The sequence below is a fragment of the Pseudorca crassidens genome, chromosome 6 (genome assembly GCF_039906515.1).
Source record: "Pseudorca crassidens isolate mPseCra1 chromosome 6, mPseCra1.hap1, whole genome shotgun sequence".
NCBI classification, from domain to species: domain Eukaryota; kingdom Metazoa; phylum Chordata; class Mammalia; order Artiodactyla; family Delphinidae; genus Pseudorca; species Pseudorca crassidens.
In genome coordinates this window covers 2,165,042-2,188,410 of record NC_090301.1, presented here as the reverse complement: position 1 = coordinate 2,188,410, position 23,369 = coordinate 2,165,042, and the positions used below count along the sequence as shown (strand labels likewise).

Below are 23,369 nucleotides of genomic sequence, written 5' to 3'. Positions count from 1 at the left end.
CTGGTCCCTTCCCTTCGGCCTCATTCACCTACGCGGTCATTTCCAGACCAGGATTTTGGGGAGAAAATAGTGCAAGGACTTGAATTATTGGACATTTAAGTGAAGACACTCCTGTAGGCCATCTGTACGGGTGGAGGGTGACAGGGCTGCAGATGGGCTGGGTCCTAGGAGCCACCCCCCGGGGTCCCCGGCACAGAGCCAGCGAGGATGAGAGCACACGGCAGAAACCACAGGTGGGAGGGAAAGTAATGCTTTTTATTTACACCACAAGAGTGACAAGTCGTATGATGAGGTACAAACACTGGACTCCGGGTGAAGTGGAGTCGGCCGTCAGGGGAGGACACCTCAGTCGGTGAAAATCCACCCACAGAGAAGGAAACAAGGATGAGAAAACCAAGAACAAAACCTCCAACTCCACTGAGCAAAGGAAAGAACCACTGGGAGGTCCAGACGATCAGAGAACTGATTAAGTTACAGATGAGACGGGTCTCTGCTACCAGCGCGGCGCCTGCATTAGCGCGAACAGGCGTCGGGTGGGACAGGAAGTCGTCACCACTGCGTTTTCCACGACACCGTGAGGAGCTCTTGGGTGAATAGGGCCAACCCCCTCCTGTAGACATAGGGTGACATGCTTGTCACTCTCGTAAATTGGAAAATAGCGCCTCCACTGTGGAGCACACACACCAAAACAACAACAAAAACAAACAGAAACTGTCTGCTTTCTTTTTCCTTCAACAGGAGGCTTTTAATCATGTCAAAGACAGAGTGAGCTGAGCTGGGAAAGCTCTGCTTCGTTACAAGGAAGAAATGGTTTCCTCTCGATGCAAAGTACGATTTGAAACCACAGTGCAGCACAGTTCACGACTGCTGAGTTTAAAGTGAAATCTTAGCCATACGTGATCTAAAAGTCAGGAAAAGTCGGCACAGCTGTGCGGAAACGGCCGCTGGGGCCTCGGGTTCCCCAGCAGAACCGACGGCCACCAGGGCTGGGGGTCGGGGGGCGGCGCTCGCCTTGCCCTGAGCAAGGAGAGAAGGGAAGAAACCAAACAGAACAAATCCCTCTAAATCAACCCGAGGGAGACAGGCAGTTCACTTTGAATTCTGCGTAGTTTCCCTAAAACACTGTTTCCACATAAATACAATAAACTCTATTATTGGTATGTCACAAGTGCTAGATAAACTTTTTTCTTAATATGACAAATGTTTAAGTAGTCCTTTTTATTTTTCTTACATTAAAAAGTACAATTTCTTAAGAATAAGTTCAATAAGATGCAAACGTTCCCCCCTCCCTCACTCTCCTTCAAGGTTTTGTTTCGTTTTACAGAAAAATTCCCATCTTTTGTGTCTGCAAATGTCATGGGAGGGGAACAAAAAGGCATTTCTCTTCTTCCCCAAGCTGCCGCGTTTGGCGTGCAAAATCCATATACGATATAAAGACATGCCGCTCGTAACAGCCCATGCAACCTCGGTGTAGGAAACTTAAAAAAATATATTCATATGTATTTATATATATATTTATATATGTATCAATACCCATAAAACACGTGGGCCAAAAGTCTACAAAAAGAAGAATGGAATGAACGCATGGCTGTGACCAGGAGAGAAGGAATGTTCTGATCGAAAATTAAAAACAAGGAATTCCATTGCAATGCTGCAAAAATCAGACCAGTACAAAACGGTCCTTCCTCTGGAAACAAACTTTGAAAAGAAGTAAAGAAAAACCCAAACACTTTGACAAAGTGGCCCTTCAGAACCGGAGGGGCGGCCAGTCCCAGGGGCTCGGACGGCCGCCTGCTGGTGGGGCTTGGGCACCGCGTGGCGCAGCTGGAAGGCCCAAAGGCAGGGTGACACCACGAGTCCCGGGGCATCACGGGGTTTCCCGCAAAGGGATATAAAGTGCTCACTTGCTGACCCCCGGCCAGTGCCCCCAAGGCCTCTGCAAAGGAACAAAAAGGCCAGAGGTCCAGGGACCACAGAGGGAAGGTGTGAGGGGCCCTCCCTGAGGCGGTGGGCCTGCGGGCACCCCAGGTGGGCCCTCCGCCATCTGCCCTGGACGGCTGGCCGTCGAGAAGGGCTGTGTCTTTAAAGAAAAGAAAAGGCTACACGGTACTGCTTTAAGCACGCCTGTGAAGCTGGAGTGAGCTGACAAATGACAACGTTCCCCCTACCGGGCCTTCCGCAGAGGAAGTCTCTGTTGAATGAGATTAGAAGTAAATCCCCCCAAAGATAACTTGGCCACCAGGGTCCGTGTTACCCACCACCTGTAAAGAATGCCAGATGAGGTGTTCCTCCCCAGGAGCCACGGCTGGCGGGAAGTGGGCAGGCAGCGGAGGGGGGGGGCGGGGGGATCCCCGCAGTAAAAGGGGGCCGAGAAGGCCAGAAAAGCCAGCCGGCTGGGCCCTGCCACCGCTGTGGCCGCTGGGTGGATCCAGCTGCCCGCACACTCCAGCACCCCCTGCCAGCTTGGGCCTCAGGGCAAAAGGCCAGGAGGGGAGAGAACATCAGACGTGTCCCAAGGCCTTCCTGTCCCGCTCTCCACCACCATCCCAAGTCTGAGCAACAGCAGCCGGTGGTGACCAAGCCAGTCCAAGGAGCTGGATTCTCTTGGTCCAAGTCCGGCTGCGTCAGAGTCTCTTTCAGAAGCTACCCTGTAAATGTTGCCAAACTTGAGACTTGGCTGGGGGCCCCCGGCTGCGGGCAAGCTGTTCTGCACTCCCTCGACTCAGAACCTGACGGACACTTTGGAATGACACTTGGTGGCTTCAGGTGCTGGAAAATAAGTTACCAGTGAAAAGTGACTTTCAGTTACTGTCAAAAGAGAAAAAGAGCACAGGCTGGCTGTCCCGGTCAGCAGTCTGCCGTCCCTGCGGGCCCAGGCTCCCTGCAGCCACAGGCTCCGAGCTCCAGGCCTCCCGGCCGGGGCCCTACCATGCGGCTGCAGAAGAACCCAGAGAGGGTGCCGGGCCCCCCAGCCCCACACGTTGCGGACATGCTTACAAGGTCTTTGGAAAAGTGAAATGAAAATTCTATCCTGACCATGTGGTCAGAGAAGTTTAAACAAAAGCTTTGAGAATGCTGACGGCCCATGGTGTCTGGCAAGCCCCCCCAAGTCAGCGCTGCGATGACTCCCGCCCCCTCCCGGGCCCACAACGCGCAGAGGGCAAGAAGGGCCCTGCACTCTATGTCCAGCCGAGGGGCGGGGCCAGGGGGGCAGACCTCAGACCCTGTGGCACATTTGGTGCTCACTCTGAAAATAAACTCTGTGCTCACTGTACAAAAATAAACAGAATGAAAATAAGAAAGAAAGAAAACACCTTCCAAAGTTAAAAAAAATGTACAAGCAAAAATTCAGAAAGGAAGAAGTTCAGATGTTATTACCATTCAGAAAACCGCTAAATGGTGAGAAAAAATGTAAAATTCACAAAACAATGCTTATTCAGGATCTTTTTGTGAAAAATTCATACAAAATCAACAGCAAATTTATATTCTTTGCTATAAAAACTCATTAGGTACACATGTGCATGGAGGCTTGGAGTGGGAAGGGGCTGGGTCAGAAAATAATTAAAATGAAAGTACAATCTTGCAGGGTAGTTGCCCCGTGGCGAATGTGTGACTGAAAGCTCTCCAATCTGGAGTTCAGAAATACATGAGCTTCAAACTAGATCCCTTTCCATAAGCACCTTGGTAGCTAATTCACAAGTCGTTCATTCGCCAGGGACCTTTACAATTTGCATTTATTATATATATATACTTTTTCTATAAATGCATTATAAATATTTTATCAAGATTTCATAAGAATCAAGTTTCTTAGCTTGGAATACATTGGAATATATATTATACATATATATATTTATTTATACCTAAAATTTAAGCAATACTTCATGCTACTTGCTTTTAATAAAAAGCATTCCGATCGTAACACTGAAAGTGTGCCTAGGACATGCTTCACAACCAAATGGAGATGCTCAATTGTTATATGATGTACGAGAAAAGAACACTTTGGATTCATTTAAAATTTGTTGGACTTCAAAACCCCCAACAGTATTTGCCACTTTTTTGGAACTACCTCCATTTTTCAACAGCAATAAAGTGAAACAGGGTGGCAGGACCTCAGCCCTCCGGAGCTGCTGGCCACGGCCGGGCTGTTCGCGGAGGGCCCGGCCAGCACGCACCGGCCTCTGGTCCCACCGGCCACAGGGAACTGTCCCACCGACTCCTGCTGTTTATTTTTTCTTAAGGCATTGTTCCTCAGACTTCAGAAAACCCAGCCACAAAAATCCATCAGAGCAATAAAAAGAAAGGCACAAACGCGCGTCTTCCACCGGCTTTGAGAAACCGAAGCCAGCTCCCGCGGGCTCACGTTTCTGTCTCGTCCAGTTTCTCTCCTTAAACGCTCGCCCACTCTGTGCCCCACCCCACTGTGCACCGCGGTGTTCGGAGGCCGGCCAGGGCCATGGCGACTTTCTCTTCAAAAGAAATAAGCTACAGGATGAGTTGAGTGGTTTACACGGAGACTGTGGAATTGTGGGGAATCACCAAACCGTAAGCACCAGTTTTAATCAAGTTTGCTTTGTGTCGTGAGAGCTTTGATTTCCATTTTCTTTTTCTCGTGTCGGCTAGATCAGCAGCTCTGCCCCGAGCCACCACAGGCTTCCTTCCTCTGCGGCTTCCCTGGGGAGCCCAGAGCGCCTGTTTCCGCGTGTCCCTGTGTCCGCGCGTCCCGGCGTCTGTCCGGGTCCTGGCAGGCAGAGGGCCGCCCGCTGCCGCCGGCCCCGCCGCACCTGCGGGCTCGGAGAAGCCGTGGCAGGACGCAGGGCGACAGCAACTTTTCTCGGCGGAGCTTCAAGACGGAGACAAACGAACAAGAGAACCGCAGCCTCGGGCGCACCTACAGGGGGGGCTCCTCTTCCATGGGCTCCTCGTCGGGCCTGTGGGGCAGCCCCGGGGAGGGGGAGGGGGGAGGGGGAGGGGGAGGGGGAGGGGGAGGGGGAGGGGGGAGGGGAGGGGAGGGGGGAGGGGGAGGGGGGGAGGGGGAGGGGAGGGGAGGGGGGAGGGGGAGGGGTGCAGGTGCATGGCAGCGGAGGAGAGAAGAGCAGACCGTGCGTGGGCGGAGATCCCCACCCATGAGGGCTGCTGCCACCCCGCTGCCCCGCCCTCGACTCCTAGCTACCCCTGCCACGGTAAGTGTTCTGGGTCCAGACGCCCTTCGAGTGTTTCTGAGGGTCTTGCGCTCTGGAGAGAGGTGGCCATGCCGTCCGGTCCTGGACTAGGGTGGGGACACCTGCCCGCCCTCCCTCCTTCCCTCCCGGCCCTGCTGAGCTTGGCAGGGCCTACGGGGAGAAACCACGTGCATCTGATGGCGCCCAGGAGCAAAGACCTGGGGGGTCCGCAGACCACGTCAGCGCTCACGACAGGGCGGTGCCCACGCTCACCTCTTCTCGGGGGCCTTCACGCCCACAGACAGCGAGGCCATGGCAGTGACAGTCTCGGCCTCTTCGTTCTCGCACTTCTGGGCCTCAACCAGAGAGTAGCCGGCGGTGGAGGCGAGCCTCTGCAGGGAGCGCCAGTACTGGCCTGCGGGAGGGCACGGTTACTCGCTTACGGGGCCGGCCAGCAGCCTCCGCGCCGAGGGGCTCAAGCAGAACCCGTCACTCTCTCCAGAGACGGAAGCCAGGGAATCACCTGGTTACAAACCCACAGAGGCTGGGGCTCTTCGGAAAAGCTTCTGCGTGGCCCGCAGACCCAAGCCCTCCAGAGGCAGCACGTCTGGGATGGGGGCGGCCTCCCAGGAGGGCCCCTCCCTCGGGGTGCCGTGGGGCACTTCCCAACTCCCACCTGGAGCCACCGAGATGACGGGGGCGGGGGCGCAGTGCTGGGAGGGCCGGGGGGTCCAGGCAGCCTCTCCCCCCATCGGGGAGGCTGGGGGGGAATGACCCCGAGGCCCGGAGCTTGAGGCCGCAGCAGGGAAACCCTGGCTTCCACCCACTCACACGGACAGTCTTATGACTGGGTCACCCTGAAGACCCAGGACAAGCAGCTGTGTGATGCGGGCAGGGCAGGAGTCCCTGCTGTGCGCCGGCCTCCTGGGCCCCCAGGCCGGCTGGGAAGGGGGCTGCACCCGGGGCTGGGTCTCTGCAGGCTGAGCGTCTCTGAGCTATGGGGTGGGATCCTCTGGTCCAGGGGTAGGGGCCAGACCCGAGGACACGGGCTCACACGCAAGGCCCAGCCCTGCCAGCTGGGGACCCAGAGCAAGTGACCCCACAGACTCCTTGAGCCTCGGTTCTTTCACCCCCTAAAGCAGAGCCGATGACGTGACTGTAGCAGGTTGTGGGGAAATGAATGGGGGTAAAACGAAGAGTCTCTGCCAGCTCGTTGCCTTCTAGCTGAACGCAAGTCCCTGTCATGTCGGCCTGGGGAAGCAGCTGGCAGTGAGACAGACAGAAGGCCACGGGTGGGAGATGGGGCCACGGAGTCCTCCCTCCTCCCTTGGGTCTCTCCCCCAGGAGGGTCTCCCAGCTGAGCACCGGACCAGGCCACTTACTGTGGATTTCAATGACCTTCTCCATCGACCGGACAGCGTTCGCATTGGGTCTCTGCTGTAAAACCTTTTCTGGGAGAGGATCAAGCTGGAGAAAAAAAGAAGAATACATACTGAATTAATATCAGTATAATCCCCGTGTGTGTTAAGATGGGATGTCCAGAGTCAGCGTCTTTCTGAAGTGTACTTGCTACTGAGCAAACAAAACAGCTTTAAGAAGCCAAATGTGGTTTTGGCATTTCTTACGGAAATTTTTTACAAGACTAGATTTATTTTCCTTAAGGTATTTTTCTTAGGAGGCTATCAGGTATATTCGTGGGCTCCTCTGTGAGCAGAACGACGGATGGTGCCCACAAGTGCCTGGTACAGAAAGGCAGCAACTTGGCCTCCACTGTTGATACCACAGCATGACATCAGGGGAGGCATCATTACTTTTTGGAAGTATCAGTTTCAAATCCCCTATAAATAAGGGTTTTACTAATAGTGCTTGAATATCCCCCATTCAGGGTTTCCTTCCAGTAATGGGGAAAAAGGTAAGCGGAAGGGAGCGCGCAGCACCTCAGCGAGGGAACCTGTGCTCTGCGTTCCTCCGCAAGTCCCGCAGCAGATGTTGTCAGAAGGCACGCACGCGCCCGCCCGTCAGCAGCCACAGAACCGCCCCAAACGTGGGATGAAATAGCTCACAAATACGGGAACAGTGTAAACAACCAGACAAGCCTACAGAACTGGGGGAGACCTGCTGGGTTCTGGGACAAAGCTGGGAAAGCCCGGGGAGGTCAGATAACGGGGGACAGGTCCTGGGTTGGGCACGCCTGGCCGTGATGACCACCGCCCCGCCAAGGATGAGTGGACAGAGCGGGCGCGCACGGACCACAGGTCCCACCAGTGCTCGAGGGACACGTGTATCCCCAAGCCAGGCCGCCAGTTAGCACTGCCAGTTCACTTCTAGGAAGCATGGATTCCCAATCACAAAAATCACAAGACACACAAGTAAGTGAGCATGAACTTGGGTCAGGAAGAACAGACAAGGTCTCTAATACCTCTCTCCAATAAAAGGAACCAGGCTCCTTGGAGAAATGGCTTGCTCCAGGGCTGGGACGGGGAAGATGCAGGATGAGCCTGGAGCACCCTGAATGCAGAGGGTAGGGAAGGACGCGCTCAAAGACAAAACAGCGGGCGTGTCAAAGGGACACACGCGGGGCCAAGGGGAAATGAAGTACGTACAGGTATTGAATTATATCTCAGAATGTAAAATTAATATCCACTAGTCCATACTGGCGTGATAAGTGACTGAGTAAACAAATAAACAGAGAGAAGAGATGCATCTTCCTTAAGAGGGATTCCAAATAACTTATGTGCACACCCTGTCTCTGCGAGGTGGAGCCTGCCACCTGCCACCCTGCCCCCCCGTCCTAGCTGAGCTGTGTGATGTCCATCGAAGAGTCCACGTGGGAAGAGGAAACACGGAAGCTCGCTGCAGACGCCTGACCAGCACACTCTAACTCAGCGCCCACGTCAGCTCCAGCGGAGGTGAACCACATGGACGGCACCACGTGGATGGGAAGGGCGCCCGACCACGGGGTCTTCCTCCTCCAGCCCCTTGTTCCAGTCCAGTCACGAGGGAGAGAATCAGACATTCTACAAAACACCTGGCCAGCCTGCCTCCAAACAGAGGCCAGCCTGCCTCCAAACAGAGGCCAGCCTGCCTCCAAGAATAACAGAAGATTGAGAAAGTGTCATGGCCCAGAGGGGACGAAGGAGAAGGACCCTGAAACAGAAAAAGGGGAAAATGAGTGAAAGCTTCCTCCGTCCTGGAGCTCACTCAACGGCAATGTGCCGGGGTTGGTTTCTCAGCTGTGAGAAACGCCCCATGCTGAGTACGGCCGCAATAACAGAGGGAATTATTTGCGGGTCTGCAGGGACACGTGTGCAGCCCTGCAACTTTCCTGTAAATCTGAAAGTATCCCCAAGTGGAAATTTTTTTAAAAAAATGAAGATTTAGATCCTCCAAGACTTTAATTATTGAAATGATCAGCTTTAAACTATAAAGTAAGCATGTTTAATATATTAAAAATAAAAATAAGATACTACTGAATGGTGAAAGGACCAGAGATCACTGAAACTGAAACGGAATATTTGAGAGAAAGCCAAATGGAACTTCTAGAAATGAAAACATAATTTCCTAGAAATTAGGAACACAGTGAGACGAGCTGGAGAGAAAACTGGTAACCTGGAAGCAACAGCTGAAGAAACGAGCCTGAACGGGGCCCAGAGACAAGGGACAGAGGAGGTCAGTGTCCCCACGAGACTGGGGGGTGGGTAACGGACGGTGCCGACGGCCGAGGATTTTCCGTGACTAATAGAGGCATCATCCTCAGTTGCATGTAAAACACAGACGGTTGGACAGGACGTGACACATGACAATGGAATCCAGCCTTACGCTATGTGCCAAAGGACATACCTGGGACACTGGAAGAAGGCTAAAAACCACACATCAGGCACACCCGATAAAGAGGGGCCGGTGCAGCACCTTACGTGTTTGGTACAACACACTTCAGGACAAAAACCATAACCGGACACAAAGAAGGTCACTACACGATGATAAAAATTTCAACTCATCAAAAGGATACAATGATTTAAAATTTGTATATATTTAGTAAAACTGCTTTCAAATGTATGAAGTGAAAGTGGACAGAACTAAAAGCAGAGACGGATGAACGTACCATCCTAGTAGGAGATTTTGACACGTCCTTCTCAGATCCCGCAGACAAGCGGACAACAATCAACAGGGAAAACCAAAACATGAACAGCACAGTTAGCAAGGGTGGTTTCGTGGGAATAAATGGAACACTCTGTAAAGCAGACGGGGGACGGAATGTTCTCACATTTAACGGATGTGGAAGCGTCTACACAGACTGACCACGTACTAGCCCGTGAAGCAAGTCTCCACAAAGGATACCTGCCACCCAGACCACCTCTTCTTAGCACAGTGCCATCTGTTAGATACTGAAAACAAAAAGAGTCACGAGCCCTATGGCTGGACATTGTAAACACACCCATCGTGGGTCAAAGAAGAAATCATAACAGAAATTATGAAATGCAGAGAAATAAAAAGTAATGAAAATGCCACACATGACAGTGTGTGAGATGCGGCTAAACACGGTGCTGGGGGACATTTATAACCTTCAAGGTACATATTGGAAAACAAGACTGAGAACTAAGAACTGAATTTAAGAAATGAGCACAAGAACAGAACAGCCCCAGAGAAAGAAGATAAGAAAATACACAGAATGGGGCAGAAATACATTTTGAAAGAAAAAAAGATACTGTAGCTGGAAGTTGATTCTTTGAAATGACTAATTAAATCGACAAGCTCTGGCAGGGCGGATCAAGAATACTAAAGAGGGGCACAAATAACACACTAGGATAAGAAGCACCACAACTACAGGAATAGCAGAGATGAAAGACAGTGAGAGAACAATATTAATTCTGCCAATAATTCTGAAAACGTGGCTGATGTGGAAAAAATTCCCGGTAAAATGTAACTTTCCAAAATTAATTCAAGAAGGGATCAAAAATGACGAAATCAGCCACTTAAAATTTTCATCCACAGGAGACCCGTAGCCCAGGAGAGCCCTCCCAGTCAAGGGACAGATTATTCTGATCCTACACTCACTCTTCCAGAGAAGAGAAAAAGAGGGGACTCCCAACCTCCACGGGTCCACCTGCCCATCCATCCACCCATCCATCCATCCCTCCATCCAATTCCTCCCCCCAAGAATAAATTGGAAAAAGATGGTCTAATAGAAAAATGGGCAAAAGACACAAAGAGAAAGGCTGGGTGGTCAAGAGACACGTGAAAAGGTGCTTGGCCTCCAGGGCACGAGGACGCGATCCTCTACCACAGCTGGTGCCGTGCCACCCTGCAGACTGGCAGGGATCAAACGTGAGACACCGTGTCGCTGAGGGTCGTCCCCCACTGCTGAGGGCCCGCAGGACAAAGACCCTGATGCCACCTCGTAAACGTGGGACTCACCCCTCCCTCCACCAGGATCTGCCTCAGAGATGCAGCTGCCCTCCTGTCCCAGGAGACTGCACGGGCGTGACTCTCAGACGACCCGGTGAGTCCGGGGCCAGAGATTCAGCAATGGAGCCTCCTGCTGTGCCCACTGCCGGGCAGCCCCGTGACGACGGGAGTGTCCCCGAGTGCCCTGGCCACCTGAGGCTGAGGGTGATGAGGGGCAGAGCCCAGGCCCCTCACGGGCACGGAGCTGGAGCAGAAAACACACCTTTTAGGTTGGGGGTCCTCACTGCAGCATAACTTGCTGTGTCCTGACTGTTATGGCCCAACTCTAAGAGTCTGCTAGAATTTTAGTTTTATCACTTTTAAGAAAAAACAATTCTTTAAAAAGTAACTCATTCCCAAAATCACCTATCACTTCGAGGCAGAGGGGTGTGTCAGAGCGTGGCACCAGGAATTTTCTCACATTTAAACCCAGGTCCTGCTGTTCCCCGTCCCGGGCGGGGGGGATCCCCACGGCTCATGTCCCCAGCAGAACCCACACGCGGCTGGCGGCTGGCCCTCCTCCCAGCACCCTCTGCCACGGTCACGTCCAGCGAGCACCTCGAGCCCACGCCTGCCCCCTCGCATTTCCACGGCGGCCCCTTGTCTCCAGCCTGCCCCGGGGCTTCGCACGCTCCCAGCCTTGACTTACAACAAAACGTCCGGGAAGCGGGGAGAATTCACATCTCAAAATATCAAAATCCCCTGCTGCCTGGGATTTTATTCTTTCATTTAATAGATATTACTGAGCAGCCCCGTAAGAACCAACAGGGAACAAAACAGACAAACCTCCCCCTGGCCTCACAGAGCGTCTTTCTAGTGGGAAACACAGAGCAGGGTCCCGGGTCTGCGGGGCGGGCGGGGGTGGGTGGCGATGCTCATGCAGGGGCCCGAGTGGAGACGGCAGGGAAGGGGTGGGGAGAGGAGGTCAGGCGCGCTGAGCGGGGTGGGGGCCGCAGAGTGACGCGGAGCAGAGCGGTGGGCAGCTTGCGGGGAGATCTGAAGGACAGAGAGGCGTCCAGCAGCCCCAGGTGGAGAGCAAACAGGTGGCCGCAGCCCTGCTCGGCCAGAAGGAGCTGGTGGGAAGTCTGGTCCAGGCCGCGTGAGCTCAGAGAGCTGGGCCGTGTGCCCTCGCACGCCCGCCTTTGTCTGGAAGGCGCCAAGCTGGGGAACCTTCGAGGGCCTCCCCTGGGAGAGAAGAGGGGGCCGGCTGTGGACAACGTCGTGTCCCGAGCGACAGACAGGGAGCCCTCAGCCGCCCTGTGGCACGTGTACCTCGTGTGTCGGACGTCAGAACCAAACTGGAAAGGAGGCGTATCCTAAGCTCAACCTTTAAGAAGCCGGCCTCGGGGGAGGTGGGCGAGAAAACACTCGGGGGAACGTCCGAGCTCCAGGGCGAGAAAGCCCTGCACCCTTGGATCGGTCTGGGGCTGCGCTGGTCGTAGCAGGTGTGGAGGTGGCTTCCTGCTCTGTAGTCTACGAGGGCCCACGCCGCAAGTGGGAAGAGTCACGAGGTTACAGCACCAAAGAAAACAGTCCTTAGGATATCCCGGAGGAAGCTAGGCCAGAGTTTGTGTTTTTCAGAATACACAGAACTCCACTTTGCTGGGAGTATCTGGGCCGGCCAGGAAACTGTGAGATGATGTAGGCCCAGGCCCCTGTCCTCAGGTGCACACGCCCCATCGCCCCCTCAGAGCCCCTCGGGGCAGCCACACAGCCGCCGCCCCAGCCCAGCAGTAACCTTCCCGCATCTCACAGCCCCGCTCCAGGTTCAGGCCCCCGGCCACTCCAGCAGGTGCCCCTGCCCTCCTTTCTTCTTAAGGAGACAGAAGATGTCTAGCAGGGCCCCCTGTAGCTCTCCAGCTGACCCACACCCACTGCCCGCAGGCCGGCTCTGCTGACCTGCTCTCCTCTGTGTCCGCGGACCCTCCGGACAGACGCACCTGCACACTCTCTCCCACGTGAGAGTCAGAGCAGACGGGACCTGTGGGCCGTCCCTACCTGCGCGCCCGCATCTCCCCTCCTCTCTGTGGCCGTTTCCGCGGTCTCACCAGGGCTGTTGCCCAAGGTTCGTCTCCGGTCCTCCTCTTCCGCCCAGTCCTCTGCCCTCAGCCTCAGTCCCAGCCTTCCTGCTGGCTCCCCTCGGGAGCGGCCGGGGGCCCCGCCTGCTCACTCCCTGTGGCTTCAGTGACCGCCAGCTGCCCACCAGCCCGAGCTCTCCCGTGGGCACTCAGGAAGCACAGCGCCAGCCGGGGCCCAGCGGTGACAGCCTCCCCCTAGAGGCGCCCGCCTTGGGGTTCCCGCAGGGCTGGGAGGTGGGTGCGGTGCCCGTCTGCCGGTTCAGGCTTCACGGCCTCGGCACTTTTAACTGCATCTGGTGACACTGCCAGACTCGGCAATTATCTGGGACCAGTCGGCATCATGTTCTCACAGCCCTTCTAGTGAAAACGCAAAGGCTTATGGACCTGGTCAGGTTGGTTCTCAACACAGTGTTTAAACAGCAAAAATAAACCATAAGGGGCTAAAGGTCGTGACTCCTTTCAATAAGAGGTGAAAGGACTGAGACTCAGCGGACAGTGGAGGGCATGCGCCCAGGACGACATCCCCAGGGCTCGGGAGGCAGGTGCAGGCCCCTCCCCCCAGCTCCTCTGTCCCTGCAGGGGGGCTGCGGTGAGGCAGGCACCCCTCCCGGTGGGGGGGGCCCTCGCCTGCAGAGGGCGCAGGGCAGCTTCTCAAGGGGCGAGCGCCCGTCCTGTGGGAGAGGCGGGGGAGCCAACCAGGGGACAGGCGGCCCACACCCCCGATGCAGCGCAGGCTCTGGCCGGGAAACTCGACTGGCGTGGTGGGCGGCCTGCTCCGCCGTCACGCTCCGGGGAAGCCGCTGGGTGCCACGGCCGACTTAGTCTAGTGACCAAATGTTCACGACACTTTCCGAGATGTGTCAGCCCTGCCCCCATAGCTGAGGGGGTCACAGGCCCGGGTTCCCTCCCCCACTGCAGAGAACATCCTCTGTGTCCTTGCACTGACCTCCGGCCAGCCCACTGCTGGCCCGAGGTCTGTCTCATTGGTATTTTTGTCACTGCTGAAATCCTCTTGAAAGAGGACAAGGCATTAAAAAAAAAACAAAACAACCACAAGGGCCAAGCACTGTGAACACAGGAGTTTCCTGATGCCCGAGCCCCATAGTGAGAGCCCGGCCGTCAGCGCTGGACAAGTGGGGACACGGGCCGGAGCTCAGCGGCCCTGGGAGTTGCCCTGCTGCTGGGTCGGGCAGTCAGCGCCTCATCCCTACTCCCCGTGACCGTGATGGCCAGCCCCCTGTGGGCACGGCTCCCTCGACTTTTAAGGACAGGGGCTCGGGCCCAGCTTCTGAACATTGGTGAGCTCGGGTCTGGGAGACTAGGTGGAGAGGGGAGGCGGCTCACTGCCCTCACCTGGGCCACGCACCTGGGCCCATGCACCCCGCAGGCGGCCACTGGGTGAGGTGTGCGCCAGTGAGCTGGAGCGAATGAGGGAGGAGAAGCCTGGCGGGCTGGAGGCGGACCATGGGCTCCGCGGCCCCCGTCTCACATACGCAGCTACTGCTGTCGCCCTCCGCACCCTCACAGAGCATGACGACGTGACAAAGGAGAGACATTCCTGCGTGAAAGCCTCTTCCCCAAGGCTGTGGGTCACCTGGCCCCCCGTGACCTTCTCCACTGATCATGAACTTGGGCTGAATGAAAGGGTGGCATTTATCCCTGAAAGGCCACACGATTAAACAGAGAACTGGCCCCAAAGAAACCTTCCCTTGGGGGTGACATGTAATGGCAGAAGTGACTACCCACCTGCCCAGGGCCCCTCCCTGGGCTCTGCCCAGCGGGCTCCCCGCAGGTCTGCACGCACCACGCACTTTGAGTAAGTGACATTTCACTGTCACTGTCACCGAGGGTTGCAAATGGCTTGAAGCTCAAACTGTCCAACACAGTGACTCTGGGAGCAAGGCCGACCTTCAGCCCCAGCCCCGCAGGGGCCCCTCTGCTGTCCCCCCGCGGGCGGCCGGCTCCGGGGGCGGCGCGCCCAGCACAGGCCGCCGTCCGCAGCTGGCTGCCCCGTTATCAGCATCATCAAAGGCCGCGGGGCAGAGGGGTGAAGCGCCGTCCAACTTCCCGGCATTAAAAAGATTTTTAAGAGACCTTGATAAAACTAGCGCGTCCTGCTTTTTGATGTGTTTCAGTAAAAGAACACTTTCTTGCTAGAAGTGCAGGAACAGGCCTAGTTGAAAGCCGGGTTCTCTATTGTTATTATAAAATAACTGGCTCTAAAAATCAAAAGGCTTCAGGATGGTTTGAATATATAAACCAGCCGCCTCCTACTGGTAAAATTTACGGGGGACATTGCTTTAAACGACGAGAGGGAAGGTGAAAAGCCGTGGACGCTTTGGGAAGCAAACGGGTATTTGCTGGGGAATATTCACGCGTGTGGCTAACCAGCCGACCGGGAAGGAGAGATGCCACCAGGACCTTGGATCCAGGACCTGTGACTTAGATTAAAATGAACACCATCCATGACACACAAAGGCTGTCAGGGGAAAACGGAGCCATCCCGGGTGCCCGCCCACCGGAGCCCACTGCCCACACCCCCGTTGCCAGCCAGTGGCCTGTCCTAGTGGACGGCCAGGGAGCCCGTGAGCTCCGGCCCGTGTCCCCACTTGTCCAGCGCTGATGGCCGGGCTCTCACTATGGGGCTCGGGCATCAGGAAACTCCTGTGTTCACAGTGCTTGGATCTTGTGGTTGTTTGTTTGTTTGTTGTTTTAATGCCTTGTCCTCTTTCATCATGAGCCCAGGCTGTGGACAGCCACGGGAAGGTGGCCGCACAGGCAGTGCCTCACAGGGAGCCGGGCCTGCGACTCTGGCTGCGGGTCCTACTCTCGGCCTCCGTGCCGGGGGTCCAGCCCTCCCCGTCCGCCCCTGAGCTCGGCCATCGGCGGTGCTGTTCCAGAAAGCACACACCGTCCTACGGCTGGACTCGGCCACCCCCACTGGGCACCAGGTAACCCTGACCCTGCTGGGAGAGCGTCCTTGCGCTTTGCAAACCTGGAGAAGCCCCGCTTCGCCTGATGGGGTGAGGGAGGTGAGTCCCAGGGGTGGCACGAGAGCAGGGCTCACAGCTGTCTCTGGGTGTCCCCGCGTGGGCCCGGAGCCCCCCACGAGGCCCTCTGTGTCTGGAGAGCTTGGGCCCCGGGCACCTCCCTGCTGCAGGCTGGGCCGGTGACCCAGGGCACTTGGCCCGCGCTGCCCAAACACCAGCGGCTCTCTCCTTGGACCTTCATGGTGACACCACAGCACGCAGCAAGAGAAAGCCACGCCGTGGGCAGGCGGGAACCTCCCAGGCTCCTTTGATGGGGTCAGGAGGTTGGTATATGACCCCACGTCCAAAGGCCATGGATGGATTTAAAGTTTCAGGAAGAGCACATTTCTGAAATTCAAGGTGGGACCTACAAATCAGGCCCGTCACGAACTTCAGGTTCCCAGCAGCAACCCCGGCAGCACCTCGCCCGCCCTGTCCCGTCTGCCCGCGGCTGGGAGGCTTCCTCCACCAGGAGTACCGGTGGGTGTGAGAAGCCCCGGCTGGACCGCACGGCGCTCTGGGCTGGAATGCTCCCAGTGGCCCGCCCCGCCTCGAACCCTGAGAAGTGCTCCCTCCTGGTCCAGACCCGACCCCCTGAGCCCGGGCCGTCAGGCCACAGTGCCGAGCCCAGCCCTGGGCGTCTCCCGAGGGTCAGAGCAGCAGGAGAGCCACAGTGAATCGGGGCCCCAGGCCCCGGCCCCCGAGATGGCGTGGTGACTCCTCCCCCAGAACTTGCCTTAGAACGCCCCAGAGACCCGTCCGTCCACGAGCAGGACACCAGTGAAGGCGTTCTCCCCGTAACCCACACGTGAAGCTGAGTGCCTTTGAAAGGCAGATCCTGAACCGTCTTCCCAAGAGAAATGGGCTCTGCCTTTGAAACGGGTCCTGTCTTTCTCCCCACCTCCTTCCGGCCACAACTGGATGGCCTGGTCAGGCGTGTGACAGTCCTCCTAGGTGTGGGCGGCAGAGAGCGCGAACACCGCGGGGACAGCTGAGCAGAGCAGCCCCGGCCCTGAGCTGCGTGGGCCCCGAGCCGCCGTCTCCTGTTCTCCTACCTCGTTTCCCAGCAAAGCAGAGACGCAGGCTTCTGAGGCGTCGCAAATGGCTGTGAGGTCGTGGCCCCCCTCCAGCGCCAGAACGATCCGGCCGCCAGCCAAGCCCATCAGCTGCTTCGTCAGGTACCCGAAACCTGCAAGGGAAACGGGATCCAAGTCGAGGGCAAGGCCGGGCCGTGGCGCCGACACCTGGCAGTGGATCAAAGCGTCCAGGAGTGCATCACATCACGCTGCAGAGACCCAGGGGCTGGCACACGGAGACACCTGATAGAAGCCAGGCCGGACTGTAATCCATTCATTGAAGAATTTGGGTTCGGGATTCTTTCTGATCTCCTTGGGAATAGGAATTACGATTTCGGAGCTTTGATTTCACGATGCCGCAAACCATCCCGTTTGGGGGCGGGGAGGACCCCGGGGGGAGCCCCTCCTCGCTCTCCTGCTGGAACCGCGGAGGCCAGGAGGCAAGAGCAGAGCAGGCAGCTGCTAGGCACAGCCACGTCCACCCCGGAGCCCGGGGGCTTCTGGGCAGCCGACGTGCCAGCACATGCGTGTGAGTGAGCACCAGCTCTCACATCAGCACCACGTGTGCCCCTCCAGGGCTCTCGTACATCCGTGTCTGGGACACCTGGCTTTCATCGATAGCCGCAGTCCTTCCACCGCACCCACGTCATCCTCCCCCGGCAGAAAACGCCCGATGGGTAACGATGTTACCACCCTCGGCCAGAACAGTCTGACGTTTACTAGGGAGCCAGGGAGAACGAGGCTGCGGGACTAGCCCCGTCACAGGCTGGCCGGCGGCAGAGCGGGCCCGACGTCGGGCTCTGCTCCCTGGTACTTCTGCCCTCGGCCCGGTCACCTCGTCAGCCCCTCGCCCCCCCACCCCCGGGCAGTGGACTCCGAGAGGCTGCCCTTTGTTTCCGTCGTTCTCCTCCACGGAGCCACGCTCTCCCCTTGCTGGGTGAGGGACAGGCTCTCCTTCACCATCTGCACTGACGGCCAGCACAGGGCCCCCCGGGCCTCGCGTGAGTCACCAGCGCCGCGTCTAGGAGCCCCGGAAGAGCCCCAGGCGCCTGGACCACGGCGACCCCCGGGAGGCCGGCAGGGGCGGAGCTTCCGTTTCTTCACAATTTGCTGTGACGGAGCAGAAGCAGAGGCCCTCCGCCCCTCCGACTCCGAAGTAAACGGGCTGCCGGCTACGCCCGTCTTCCCGGGTTCGAGGGTCTCCCTTCCCACCCCCCCCCCACCCCACGTGGGAGGACAGGTCTCTCAGGAGCGCTGTGGACCCGGCCGCCGGCTGACAGCGCCAGCACGCGGGCCCCGCGCTGGCGGGCTGTACAACCTCACGCCAGCACGACCTCTGGGCAGAGCCCCCCGCGGCGGCTTCCCGGTCTACGTGGGCTGTTCACTCCGCGTTCTGTGGGGGCGCCGGCGTCGTGCTTTTGGTGAGATGTAACATGGAGTTTCCTTCCGCTGCCACTAAAGAGGAAGCCTGGCGTGCCCAGCGCCTCTGACGTCTGATCCCCAAAACACCAGCACCCCCGCCCCATGCTCTTGGTCACCCGCAAACCCGACTTACATTTGGCGGAGAGGTTGTAGCCTCCGAGGGGCGTGGGGTGGCCCTCCACGGCGTCGAAGCCCGACGACACCAGCACCACATCTGGGGCAAACTCATTGGCGATCGGCATGACCACAGTTCTGCGAAGGGCGGGAGGAGGTGACACAGCGTCAGCCGAGGACGCAGCTGGGGAGGGGACTGGACGGCCACCAAGGCCGGCCGTCAGGGCCTCGAGGTCACCGCCCAGCACCGGGGACGCAGGGCTGCGTGGCTGAGCGGGGGCTCTCCTTCCACTGCCCCCTCCCCCCCACCAGGCCACACCGCGGCTACGGACGACTGACCAAAGACCCACTGCTCGTGGGCCAGGGGGACGTGTTAGGCTAATTAAAAGAAATCTAACACAGAATCTCTAAAGGGAAAACCGATGACCAAACTTAAGAGGACTGACCGATTAGAAATCTAAACACAGAGAAGCTCAGTGGTTAAGTTACATTCGGGAAACAAGCGGAAGGGTCTACCTGAAAGGCGGGGGGAAAGCGTTGTTAACACGATGCCCCGGCGCCCCCAGCTCGCAGCCTAACTGCACCGGCTCGTTCTGTAAATCACGCTTTGGCTGAGACTGGAGAGACCCACGGCAAGTCAAGCGCTCGTGTCCGTGCCCTGAGCCGGCTTCACTGCGTCTGGAAAACCATCCCTGACTTCCCGTCTCCTTCCTGCCCCATGCGGGTGGGGTGGGCAGATCACGGCACGGGGCCGGGGCTCCAGGGCAGGCCAAGCAGGGGCCACGTGGCTGCCGGCGCTGGCAGCCTCTGTCGACTCGGCCCCCCATCCCTGGCCGGAGGAGCCTGGGCGTCGCACTGCGTGTCGGAAAGCCCTGCCTGCTGCCCTGAGCCACTGCACAGAGGGGCCGCCCTCGTCCCGCAGCTTCCCCGGCACGTGAGCCCAGCTCGTCACCTCTGAGGCCCCCTCCCACCCCAGGTCTTCAGAGGCCCGCGTGGGAGGGCGTCAGCGCACTGGGCACGGCTGACGGTCCCGCCACGTGCTGAACTCCAGAGAGCGCCACGGCCACAGGGTGCAAGGCGGCCCGTGAAAGCTCCCACGGGTTCTTGTTCAGCTTTTACTAAAGGGTGAGGCTGCCACTTACGCTGGCAAAGTCAACCCCAGAAGACAACTTTGACCGAAGAAACAAAATGCTCAAAAGACTGACTGTTTCTCCATCCAGGAGGTATTCTGAATGCAACCCTGTTGAGGAATTGCTCTGATTTCAGGTGGTGGAAGGGCCGAGAGCCCCAGAGAGCCACACACAGGTGAAAACCCAGCCGTCCTTCTCTGCAGGATCTGTGGTGCGGAGCCAGGACGCCCCGGCCCGGCTCCAGGGACCATGCACCACCTGGCGCTGGGAGACCCCAGGGGTGCCTCCCAGGGAGCGTCTGTCCTGCGGTGGGTCAGGCGCTGGTCGAGTCTCTGCCATGAAGACCCGCGCCGACCGCACGCCTGGCACTTTGCCCACCAAGAAACCCACCTCCGGAAGCAGGGAGCCACGGCCCAGGTGGGCCTTTCGACATCTCCCTGCTTTTATTTTTCTTTCTTCTGAGGCTGCACCCAGTTCAGTTCCCTCCGGAACTGTCTCTGCACAGCCGATAAAAGCAGCTTCAAAGGACCCAGGCTCTGTGCCTCAGGGACCACACCCCGCTTTGGGGGCCCAGGGACACGGCGTGTGACTCTAGACCAGGGGCTGGAAAGCGTTCCTGCCAAGAGCTAGAGAGTATTTCCGTCTTTGGGTCACGTGGTCTCAACACCACCCTTGTCACGGGAAAGCAGCCTCACATGATGCGTGAGCACATCGCCGTGGCTGTGTTCCAATAAAACTTTACTTAAAAAACACATGCTGGGTGGTTGAGAGTCCGCCTGCCGATGCAGGGGACACGGGTTCGTGCCCCGGTCCGGGAAGATCCCACATGCCGCAGGGCGGCTGGGCCCGTGAGCCATGGCCGCTGAGCCTGTGCGTCCGGAGCCTGTGCTCCGCAACAGGAGAGGCCACAACAGTGAGAGGCCCGCGTACTGCAAAAACAAAAACCACATGCTGGGACACGGCCCATGGGCCGCAGTTTGCCAACCTCGCTCCAGACTCCTGTCATTACAACTCTGGTAAAGTTCTACCACGCATGACAACAGCCCCAGCTTTTAATGTTTCTCTGTGCCACTGGGACGCTGTCACAAACGTTCCCAGAATCTGTAAACACGAAGTAGAGAAGAGCGCTGTCTTTTAAACACAGCATCTGGGTCAGAGCAGGCCTGGAGTACGTGTTAACAATCCTGCCACGGGGGCCGGAAGTGGGGAAATTCCTGGTCCAGGCAGGGAGGAGGGAGAGAATGCCTCGGGGATCCAGGAAGAACTGTCCTCTTTCATCTCCACGCCCAGCAGATGTGGTCTGTCTTCCCAAAGGTACAGGCCACCGTGAGGGCCTGGGCGGGGCTCCTCCACAAGGACCTCCATCATTCCAGGGAGGCTGGTTTTCAATTATTTTAACGAAGTTCTTGTCACATAAACTTTGTCTTCAGGCCAGAGGCCAGTTTCAGCCGTGGTCTCGGTATGGATTTTAAAGCCAAGACCATTTTTCAGTGAAAACCGCAGACATCTCAATGCAGACACCAGCTCATTCACCAAGAGCTCCGGCAGCCGTTTTGAAGCAAGTTCACGTTGGGGGGGCTTTAGTTCTCTGCTTTGAAGTATCGCTGAGCTATTGCATTTCTAATCCCCCCACAAAATTAAAAAAACAGCCCTGTTAGAATCATCATTAAAGGAAGTTAATACCAAGAGGGTCTCTGGTGTCTGTGCTTGGTGTGTGGCTTCACCCCAAAGCCAATCATAACGAATTGTAAAGCGCAGTTGATCCCATGTGTGGGTGTGTGGTAGGGTGTGTGTGTGTGTGTGTGTGTGTGTGTGCGCGCGTGCAGGGTGGCAGGTGTGGGTACATCGTCAGGCACGAGTGTAAGCAGCTGAGACAGCTGATGTACGTGTACACACATACTCACTGCCTTTTCCTGATTTGGGACCCTCTAGGTTGTAATCCCAAACACTTGCTGAAGTAAGAAAATCTGAAATGGTGCTGTATGCCAGGCGTGTGCCGAGTGGGTCGCCAGCACTGACTTTCAGTGAGCCCTGAGCCCCGACAAATGTCACCTCCCCTCGACGGGACTTGGCCTCCTTGCAGGTGAGAAGAGGGCTGACGGCGGCCCTCCGGACAATCCCACCGGCCTGCCTTCTAAACCCTGCAGCACCGCCCCACCCAGGACCCTCGTGCCGGAGGGAAGCTGAAAGCGCACCACCAATTACTAGGCTCTGCAGAAGAAATGGGAAACTGGCCTTACATTTTATTTCTAGAATGACATTCTAAGGGACAGCTTAGCCTGAAAATAATAAGATGTGAGTATTTGCTGGAGGCCTTCTCTCAAACCACTGCTTTAAGGTGAGTGTGTCCATGGGGTCCCCTGTGGCCTTCTGCAGGGCAACCGAGGGCAGAGAGGGGTGGGCTGGGAGCTTCCCCGGGTAGCAGACCACTGATCGTCCGCTCACAAGGAGGCGAATGCGCCAACCCCCGAGAGAAGAGGTGGCCGGGTGCAGCCCTCCGAGTGGGAAAGCGGGGAGGAGATGGTTGTAGGGACGAGCAGCGTGTGTCCCAGAGCCTCTGCACCCCTGGGGCTCATGCCGGGGGTGGAGCTCAGGTGGGCAGAGCCGTGCAACCCACATGTGCAGCTGCCCGTCGCCCTCCTGAGGCCTCCTCTGGGCCCAATCCTGGGGCCTCTGCTCCGGACACCACACTGTGCCCGCCCCTCTGTCCTTAGCTCGCCGGCCGGGCCACACCTGCGGCCACGTTGCCACGGGGAAAAGCTGGGCTGGGCGTCCGCTGAGGGGCAGGCTGGGCAATGGGGCGGATGTCTCTGACGAGCCAGTTCCCGCTCCGGGAAGGTGGCAGTGCCAGGTGGTGCTATGGGGCGCTTACAGCTCCCAGAATCGTTTCTTACAAGCCACCCTATAACCTCAGGTGATCAGATTATGGGGCGTACCAACGTGCCGTCTCCAAAACTCACAGTGGAATCTAAACGCAAGAGCTGATTCAATAATCTGCTTCAACTTCTAGAAAGAAAGGAACTTTCGATTCATCCCCCAACCAGGGCCCTGCACAAAACCCACCGCACCTGTGGTCCGCACGCACTGGGGGCACAGCCTGGCGTGGCCAGCGGGCCGAGGCGCCGTCTTTGGGGGCTGTGCTCACCCACGCCGGGGCCTCCGCCGGAGCCGGGGTTCAGGCCGGGTCGCTGCCCCTGGGTCCCTGCTGCCCCTCCAAGTGCCCCGGAGGCATGGTCCACACACACTGGCCCCTGGAAGCTTCACCCACACAGGCCTCCTCCCTCACTGCCGTGCTTTTGGCTGGTCTCGCAGTTAAGCATCCCCAGCCGGGAGAGCGCCCGTGAGCTGGAAGCACCAGGCAGAGGCTACCAGCTGTGGCTTTACAGGAGGCTGTGGCCTGGGTGGTGCCTGACAACACCGTTGCAGTAATCACAGCATTCTGATCGTTGAGAACTTCCTTTTGTTGTACGTTGCGCAGGTTCTTGCTTTGAGGGCCACGGCGAGGGCAGGTGCGTTCCCTCTGGGATCTGGGATCTCCGCACACCTGCACGGTGGGCGTGGCCTCTGAGCCTCCCTGCTTTGGGGTCCCCCGCGTCCCTTCAAGACCCCTCTCCACCAGGACCGCCCGGCGAGTGTCTGGAGCACCTGCTCGTCCAGCAGCTGAACTCTGCTGCGAGTCAGAATCAGAACAAAGACGGTGATGACGGAAACTCAGCGGCCCCGGCCTGGCCGTCCGGACGTCGGGACAGAGCTGGACCTGGCGGGCAGGCTGAAACCCGTCCACAGTGGACGCCGTCCCGCTCCTGCCCCTCTAGGCCCGGCCGCCCTTGCCCACGGCCCCCCTCCCACTCCGGAGCTGCTGCCCCACAGGCCGCGGGTCTCCTCGCACTTGGCTCGCCCCGCCTCCACCTGCTGA

General features: G+C 57.6%; 1 protein-coding gene across 4 annotated transcripts in view; it reads right to left on the bottom strand.

The window, feature by feature from the left end:
- Window positions 1-234: 234 nt before the first annotated feature.
- Window positions 235-23,369, bottom strand: part of HDAC4 (histone deacetylase 4) — a 255,996-nt gene continuing 232,861 nt past the window's right edge. For all 4 annotated transcript variants that reach the window (XM_067740021.1, XM_067740022.1, XM_067740024.1 and 1 more), the window contains 5 exons: window positions 18,343-18,461; window positions 16,767-16,900; window positions 6,542-6,626; window positions 5,433-5,574; window positions 235-4,928 (listed from right to left, as the gene is read on the bottom strand). In XM_067740021.1, the coding sequence (XP_067596122.1) occupies window positions 4,889-4,928; window positions 5,433-5,574; window positions 6,542-6,626; window positions 16,767-16,900; window positions 18,343-18,461 (520 nt within the window). In that variant the 3' untranslated portion in view covers window positions 235-4,888. The remainder of the gene's footprint in view (window positions 4,929-5,432; window positions 5,575-6,541; window positions 6,627-16,766; window positions 16,901-18,342; window positions 18,462-23,369) is intronic.